The sequence below is a fragment of the Melanerpes formicivorus genome, unplaced genomic scaffold (genome assembly GCF_026170545.1).
Source record: "Melanerpes formicivorus ecotype bairdi unplaced genomic scaffold, bMelFor1.0.p_v2 SCAF_13, whole genome shotgun sequence".
In the NCBI taxonomy this organism is placed as follows: domain Eukaryota; kingdom Metazoa; phylum Chordata; class Aves; order Piciformes; family Picidae; genus Melanerpes; species Melanerpes formicivorus.
The window spans coordinates 3,338,250-3,347,361 of NW_027142365.1; the positions used below are offsets into that span (position 1 = coordinate 3,338,250).

Sequence of the window (9,112 nt, forward strand, 5' to 3'; positions counted from 1 at the left end):
TTGTCCCACCCAGAGGTTAGAGCAACCACCTTCTACAAGCCACCTTCACAGGGAGAAGTGTTTTTTCAGTAGTGGCCATTGATTCTGGCATGGACCTCTCTTGAGGTGGTGGCCAAGATGTAATGTTGTATCTTTACAGCCTTGTCTCCTTATGCAAAAGTTCTTAGTTGCTTTTGAGAGGAGCATGGGGGAAAATTCCACATCCAGGATCCTAGAGGAGAACTGCAGTGGAGAAGGCATTTCCAGAAGCTGAATTGGCAAACTGAAAATATGAGTATCAGTTTGTTATCTCAGCTGTCTGCTACTGTGCCTAGTCTTTTGTAGAGACAATTTGGCTACACAGGGTAATGGTTTGACCCTGCTGAGGCCAATGGCAAAGCCCCTGCTGAGGCCAATGGCAAAGCCCCTGCTGATTTCGACTTGGCTTCATGCTGGAGGCCCAATTTGGAGAAGTTCAGCATGATGTCAATGGAGATTGTTGACAGAAAGAGAACAGCTTCTTACTGAGTGGTTCTGCTCCTCCAGAAATGAGCTCTTTGGTCAGACTTTCCCTTAGCACACTCAACCTTTTGTGTAACAACAGCAAACCAAAACAAACTGAAAAAGCAAACCCCCCAAACCAACCAAGAACAAGAACAAGACTGTCTGGCCAAAAGCCATCACTTTTGTTTTCTTCCCTCATTTTAATTGCAGTTGTAGATTAGATTAAAACAAGTTAGCACTAAAACAGCTCCACAAGGCTTATCTCCTACCATGAAAGGGAGCTAAGGTCTACTGAAAGAAGAAACCTCCTCCAAAGTCGTTTGGGTGCTTTTTATTCCTTCCTTCCTTCCCTCTGGTGCAGTCTGACAAGCAAATAATGTCCAGTGATAAGCTGCAACACTAGACATGGAAAATGCACAGAAATGTTGGGTGCTGAGGACTGAACACTACCTAGGAACAAAGAAATTTGACTAAAGAAATTCTTAAAATGCCATCTTGATAGAAACAAGAGAGCTTCCCTTTGAGGCAAGCAGCCTTCAGGTTGTGAGAGCCTAAGCTGTCAAGGTCAAAACCTCAGTTAAAGCAATTTCTCCTGCATCAGGAATTATATCAAAGAAAAGGCCTTCATGGGAGTAATCATTTTATGTCTTGATGATGGACCCTTCAGCTCCTGCTGCCCTTAGTGGCTTCAACTGTAACTCAACCCTATGAAAAGCAGGGCAGACGGACACAGGCATGAGAGGTCTCAAACACACATTTTCCCTGCTAACGTGCTGCTCTGCATCAGTGGTGCCCTGGAAACATTATGCAAGAGTGCTCTTGAGCCTTGGCAATGGCAAATTAATTCAATTTGTCTTAACCTGCTTTCCTGTAGGTCACAAAGCATTAGATCCTCATGTGCCCATCATTGCCTGAAAGCACACACCGGGATACTTACTCAGTGTCGGCTGTCACTGGGCAATTTAGAGAGCCATTACAACCTAGATTTGTATCTGAGCTTGATGATTTGTTACTGCTTTCATAAAGCAAAAGTGATGCTCCTAGACTGCGGAGCTGTGCTGTATGGCCATAGCTGTACATGCACACATTGCCTGGACAAGCTGGAGAAGTCAGCCTGTGTGAGCTTCATGAGGTTCACAAGGTCCAGCGCAAGGTCCTGCACCTGGGTCGGGGCAATCATCAGGATCAGTACACAGGATCCCAGGAGCAGGGGTTGGAAGGGACCTCTGAAGATCACTGAGTCCAACCCCACTGCCAAAGCAGGACCATAGAATCTAGCACGGGTCACACAGGAATGCATCCAGATGGCTGCGGGCTGGATGCATTCGGGCTGGGAAATGAAGGGGTTGAGAGCAGCCCTGTTAGAAAAGGACTTGGGGGCACTGCTGGAGGAAAAGCTGGACATGAGCTGGCAGTGTGTGCTCACAGCCCTGGAAATCAACCATACCCTGGGCTGCACCAAGAGGGACAGCAGGTGAAGGGAGGGGATTCTGCCCCTCTAATCTGTGCTGGTGGTACTACACCAGCAGTGCTGGGTCCAGCTCTGTAGTCTAAGATTCTAAGATTCTGCTTCAGCAAGCTAAATCTTTCCTGCTCCAATCAAGACTGTGGAAGGATAAAGATATAAGGAAGAAGCTATTGGGCTCAATTTCCATCTCTCTTTCCTGTGCCATCACTTCCACTTGCACCAAGCTTGGTCCCCTGCTGAACCTGGGCAGAGCAATACTTCTCAGACCAGAGTATCCTTCATCTAACAATAGATCAATCTGTACAGACCCCATAGTCCCAGGAGATAACTTTGGCCTTTCTTTGTGCTGTCACCTCTTTAATGCCAGTTGAAAGTCACTTTAAATGGCAAGGCATTTAAAAAAGTCTTTTTCTGCTGATATGAAAGTGACACGAGACAGCCTCTCTTGTACGTGCTTGCCACACAGCAAAGTATGGCCCTTGCAGAGACCTTGCAAACTCTGTTAAACTCGATTGGATTTGATGGTCTCCAAAGTCTTTTGCAGGATTCTCTGATTCTATGGAAATAAATGAAGCTGTACCAGTTGACATCAGCAGCAAATGTCGTCCACATGACTGCACTTTATGCCTTGCCCACCTCCCACGCAGGCTCCCTCAAACACAATGCTAGCTGTTGAATTCACTAGGAAGCTCTTATGTCTGCTCTTCCTCACATAAGAAGCAAGTTTAAGCCCCATGACTGTGATCCTCAAGGCTATTTAAGCTTTTCTCTTCCACCTATTTTAACAGGGGTTATGCAACTATCAGTCTTTGAAGGACTTGGCCTTTCTATTTTGCCTCTCAGGAATACTCTGATTTCTGGGGGCAGCCTTGTGAGTATTTCTAAGATGGTGATTAGCTCTGGCCGGTCTAGCCTCTGCCTCAGATGACTCAGAGCTGAGCTGAGATGTAAAAATAGGATTATCTTGGTAATTGTGCTAACTGCCCCTCCTTTGTGCTCATCGATCACAGACGAATGGCACTTCTGAGCGCATCTTCAGGAATAAAGTGAGTCAACCACAAGGCAGCAGCTCCAGAGAGGAGGTGATCAGAGTTTTAACAAGGTCCTTCCCCACAGTTATCACATTTTCTGTCACTATTGGCAGTACTGCATTGCTTTAAAGTGCCAGCCTGTGAGTCAGTTGTGCAAAGAAAGTTCCTGCTTCCGAGCTCTTCCGCAGCCTAACTTTCTGCCTTCATTCCTGGGTTATTTCCACGAGCAAAGGGGAAGGCAAGGAGATAATTAATTCAAGCAAAAACTGTGTAAAACCATGGTAGAACTTGGTCTTCATGATCTAAGTGGGAGCAGATGTCTCTAATGCTCATTTCACTTTTACACAAGTCCATAACAAGACTTCTGCTCTCCTGTGGTTGTTTTGTATGACTGGTGCCTAAAACCTAACTTTAAGTCTTCCTGCTGCAACAGGTAAGGTCAAATTCAGGTGTTTGGTCCCCTAGTCAGGAATGCTGGGAGAGGTCTCTGTTCATCTGGGATTTACAAGCCTGAATCTGTTCTGGAAGTGGAGATGCCTTTGCCCTTTTTCCTTACAGGAACCGAGTGCAGTACTCCCCCTTCTAACAAAACCCCTGTGGCTCTGGGTTTGCCCTGCTGTAAAGCACTTTTTACAAAGGCTTGTAGAGATAGGACAAAAGGCAATGGCTTTGAGGTGCAAGAGGGTAGATTTAGACTGGAGATTAGGAAGAAATTCTTTATAGTGAGGGTGGTGAGATACTGGAACAGGTTGCCCAGGGAAGTTGTGGATGCTGCCCTCTGTGGAGGTGTTCAAGGCCAGGATGGATGGGGCCTTGAGCAGCCTAGCTCATGGAAGGTGGCCCTGCCCATGGCAGAGGGGCTGGAGCTGGTTATCTTTAAGGTCCCTTCTAACCCAAGTCATTCTATGATTCTGTGGTATTTTTATAACCCTTGTGTATCATCCAGCCATTCAATCTGAGTTGGCAGTTAAGGTTAAAACCCCTGTGATAGGGAGAAACACATGCAATGGTGGGAGCCATGGGTCTGCCTGAGAGCACACTGGCTTCCAGGAGCTGTGGATTCTGCAGGACAAAGTCCTATGTTTATACACTGAGGTCTTTCTGGACGGAACAAACACTTTGCATACAGCTTTCTGCAGTCATGACCCAGTGCAAACTCCTGCAGGGGTGAGAGGTTAGTTCAAACTCCATGGCTCATTGAGTTCTTGGCTCCTTTACCAACTGGCATTGGCAGTTATCTGTGGCAGCAGACACCAGGCAATTGCTTATCCTTCTAACCATTCATGGACCTTCATAATAAAATCCCATTGCTATGGAATACAGACCCTAGGGAACCACAGAGCAGGGACGAAAACCCCAGAAGGTAACTGCAGTCCCGCACTGAGCTGCAGACAGCACTCAGGGGCAAGCTGGGATCAGGCTGCTCTTTGATATCAACTCAAACAGAAAGGGCATTTTAAGATCAGGGACAGGACTTGGTAAGGATCTAGAAAAAGCCAGGAGGCAAGGAAGAATTTGGGTGGATGGAAGAGGAAAAAAAAGACTCTTTTTTCCTTCTGGTGCTGTATGACATAAAAACCAGGTCCAGAAGGGATCTACTGGCCTGCTGTGTTCTGCTATTACCAGAAAGCAGCTCTCTAATGTCATGAATTTATTATGGAGGGGTTATTTATTTATTCATTTATTGATAGGTGACTCTTGATCACATCTCTTTAGTTTGGTGATTTCAGTTTCCTGCCCTAAACTTATTCATGACCAGTGTCCTCTTACGTCCACATGACCTCTAGATAAACAGCTCTCCCCTCATTTCATGTTTGCTCCAACTGATAACACTGAATTTGAAAGTGAGGAACATACTCCCAGCCTGGTTACCCTGCTCATTTATCATCCCAGAGGGGAAATCTCACTGCTGCAGACAGCTAGCGTGGGATACACGTCCAGATGAAAAACAGAGAGTGATGTCTACCCAATGGGTTTCCTGCCTAAACTCCTGCAGAGAGCTGGCCACTGCAACCAGTGGAGCCCAGACAGCCATCCAAATGCAGGTGCCTGCTTCAAGGTGAGGTGAGCAGTCCTTCAGGCTCCAGGGAGGACAATACTTAGGGCTCAACTGATTATAGCTGCACTGGGCTAAACAACCCTGGTTCATAGACCCATAGAATGGTCCAGGCTGGGAGGGAACCTCCAAAGATCATCCAGTCCAACCTCCCTGCAGTCAGCAGGGACATCTCCAGCTAGAGCAGGTGGCCCAGGGCCCCAGTGAGCCTCACACTGAACATCTCCAGGGAAGGGGCCTCAACCACCTCCATGGTTAACCTGTTCCAGTGTTCCACCATAAAATGGTTCAGAGGTTGGAATGGACCTTAAAGATCATCTCCTTCCAAACCCTCTGCCATGGGCAGGGACACCTTCCAACAGATACCCCTCAAACTTGTGCTCTAGTCCCTTCACCAGCTTCATTACCCTTCTTTGGACACAATCCAGCACTGCAATGTCCTTTTTGGAGTAAGGGGCCCAAAAATGAACACAGTACCCAAGGAGTGGCCTCATCAGTGCTGAGGGGGGGATTATCCCCTGCATCAGGGGACAATCACTGCCCTACTCCAGCTGGCCACACTCCTGCTGATGCAAGCCACGATGTTTTTGACCTTGGCCACACCCTGGCTCCTATTCAGCTGGTTGTCAACCAATGCTCACAGGACCATTTCCACCAGGCAGCTTTCCAGCCGCTCTTCCCCATTCTTACAGCATTGCATGGAGTTGTTGTGAGCCCCAGTTGTGGGTTTGACCTCAGAAGGGCCCAGCTGTCTGTAAACCTTTGACCCTGGTAGTTTATTTTATGCCTTCTCCACACAATTTCAACTGCAGCAAACTTTTCTGTTTCTTTCAAACAGCAGCAACACAGAAATCTTTCCAAAGTACCTTTTCAAAGGCAATTAGAATAGAATAGAATAGAATAGAATAGAATAGAATAGGAGTAGAGTAGAGTAGAGTAGAGTAGAGTAAAATAGAATAGAATAGAATAGAATAGACCAGACCAGGTTGGAAGAGACCTTCAAGATCATCGTGTCCAACCTATCATCCAACACCACCCAACCAACTAAACCATGCAACCAAGCACCCTGTGGGATTATGATTTTCCTAATATCAGTGAATCTTTATTCTAACCTAGTCTGACATTCCTGTCAGACCTAGCACTGTATTATTTCTGCTGAAAACCAACCCAGTGCGTTGTATCTTGCATAAGGTCCAAAGACATGCACTTGCAAAGTAATTTTGGGGCTGGATGACCTCAGAGGTCTTTCCCAGCCTCAATAACTCTGTGATTCTGGAAAGAGGTGGAAACTTCGAAGTGCACAACTACTTACTGAGCTCACAAAGCAGTGTTCAGACTCTCCACTTTCAAACAGGATGACATCTTTGATGAAGACTGCGATGGCTCTCATGATGAAGGACATGAAGAGATGCATATGAATATAATTGCGAGTGCAGTGGAGTTTTCTGTTGGGGAGAGATGAAACAACATTTGTGAATGGCCAGGCTTCTCCAAAGCATTATTTGTCTATTTGCATGTCTTCTTCTGCCAAGATATAGACTTGCAATTAATCATCAGGAACCCTGAAAGCAACTATGTGTTGATGTAAATCATCACCAATCCACTTAAGCCCTTTTAAACCCACAAAACATGTGGCAATCCACACATCTGCAGCAGGATTGCTGTTTGCTAAAACCAAAGCAAAGCAAAGCAAACCCAAAAAGACAAAATACAGAAAGCCAGGAAACAAGCCCATCACATTGCTCTCCTCTGGAGGAGAAACAGTTTTGACTGACTTAACTGCTCACCATGAAGGTCTGCTTTGCACAGAATGTGTGCACTGCAATAATTCTTTCTAGAGTGAAATGTTTCTTCAGGAAGAGAAATAAATCCTTAGTAGCTGCTGCCAGCATTAGCAGGTATTCCAGGCTTTCTGGAGCAATGAGAACCATCTTTTCACTTGAAACTGACTGGTCATTAATGATACTGAGCACACCAGTGTTTTTCTGTCCCTTGCCCACTAACGTTTTCAAGATGAATTCTGATCAAGTAGGCTTATATTTCAAGAGAGGCTTTGCACCAGCTGAAGGGAAATGTCTAATGCCCTGGAAATGGGCACTTTGTACAGTCATCAAAACCACCACAGACCTTGCTCAGCAACGTGATCAAATTACCACCTCCTAATGAGTCACTGAGCATTGCCAGGGTTTATGCTCTTAATGGCTGACAATGGCAAGATAATGTGACTTGAGCCCAGTCCTCTGAGCTTGCAGGTGAAGGCAAGTCAAATTGCACTTTCCCACAAATGAAGGCTGTCACCCTCCACAGCTTCCCCAGCTTGGCTGGCACCTTGTACCTCCTTGAGATGTGTGTCTGATTCACTCTTGTAAGAGGAGCAGAGGGAGCATGTGTCCTGAGATGTGCAAATCAGTTGAAGAGTGAGGCTAATCTTGGAATGAATGTGAGAGTTGCCCTAGAATGTATGCTGCTCCCTACAGCTTTCTGTGGGGGTGATGTCTGGATCAGACTATTTTAAACTGGACAACCATGTGAGGCATGGGAACCAAGGAAGCAACTGGAGACTGACATGAGGAGATGGAGTCACATCTTGAAGGCTCTTCCATCTCACAGAGGTTGGCCTTTTGCTGTTCTCCTTAGACATAAACAATACTGCAATAGGAGATCACCTCACATGCAGACTTCTTTACTGGAAGTACCCAAATTTAGAGGCTTGAATTTATTATAAGTAATGGACACTGCTGCAATCTAGTAATTTAATACCATTTGATATGGTGTTTAAGATAGGTGTTTAAGACCAGGCTGGATGAGGCTCTGGCCAGCCTGATCTAGTGTGGGGTGTCCCTGCCCATGGCAGGGGGGTTGGAACTAGATGATCCTTGTGGTCCCTTCCCACCCTGACTGATACTATGATACTATGATATGCTGTTGAATATCTGCCCATCGAGCCATAAGGGTTTGTGTCTCCTGAAGGTCCTGCATCACATCTCCCACTGTTGTGCACATCTCAGAGGCTCCAGCATGTTTAGTTGTTTAGGGGGGTTGGATTGGTTGATGGGTTGGACGTGATGATCCTGAAGGTCTCTTCCAACCTGGTCTATTCTATTCTATTCTATTCTATTCTATTCTATTCTATTCTATTCTATTCTATTCTATTCTATTCTATTCTATTCTATTCCATTCCATTCCATTCCATTCCATTCCATTCCATTCCATTCCATTCCATTCCATTCCATTCCATTCCATGTTTAGCCTGGGGATTTCTTTGAATTGCTGTGCTCACCACTAGGCTTTGTAGTTTTTGTAGCACCAAAGAATGGCTTTACATTTCAGCTTTCCATGACTACCCAATCCATTTGTGTGAGCGTTATTCTTTTACCCCTTTTGCAGCAAGAGAGCAATCTGTTCCACTCTAAACTAGGACACCTTACTTGTGCCTTTTTTTTTGCTGATGGCCTTACCTGAAGAGACATAAAATGATCATAGCAGCTGTGAGAGCAATGAGTGATAGTGTGTGTCCAATGGTGTAGCCAGTCTTGACCGTGCCGTAGAAGGCCGTTTGCTAACATGAAGGAAAGAAAGAAAGGTCTTTCAAAGAGCTGCCAGCATACATTCCTAAATACCTCATCACTGAGCTCTCCCTGACTTGCTTGGTGAGACAAGGAAACCATCCTACTTCACTGTCTTCAAAGAATTTCCAACTCCTTCATCATTTAAAATCACATCCAGCAGAGTTCATTATTCAAAGACCACCAATGTGTGTAAGGAGAACTGTGCCCCTGTACACTGCACTGCTTAGGCCACACCTTGAGTCCTGAGTCCAGTTCTGGGGCCCTCAGTTTAGGAAAGATGTTGAGATGCTGGAAGGTGTCCAGAAAAGGGCAACAAAGGTGGGGAGGGGTCTGGAGCACAGCCCTGTGAGGAGAGGCTAAGGGAGCTGGGGTTGCTTAGCCTGGAGAAAGTGATGGAAAGTGAGTTATATACTTCCATGCCTTCTGAATCTTATGCTGGCCTGCAAATACTGGAATCATCCTATCTAATTAAGGATAAATATAAATTGGGGGAGGTTATTCAAAG

General features: G+C 45.8%; 1 protein-coding gene across 1 annotated transcript in view; it reads right to left on the reverse strand.

The window, feature by feature from the left end:
- The window catches only part of VIPR1 (vasoactive intestinal peptide receptor 1), a 98,849-nt gene that overhangs the window by 22,368 nt on the left and 67,369 nt on the right, over positions 1–9,112 (reverse strand). Inside the window, exons 5-6 of the mRNA XM_068146410.1 lie at positions 8,497–8,597; positions 6,351–6,483 (exon numbers count right to left, since the gene is read on the reverse strand). Coding sequence (XP_068002511.1) covers positions 6,351–6,483; positions 8,497–8,597 — 234 coding nt within the window. The remainder of the gene's footprint in view (positions 1–6,350; positions 6,484–8,496; positions 8,598–9,112) is intronic.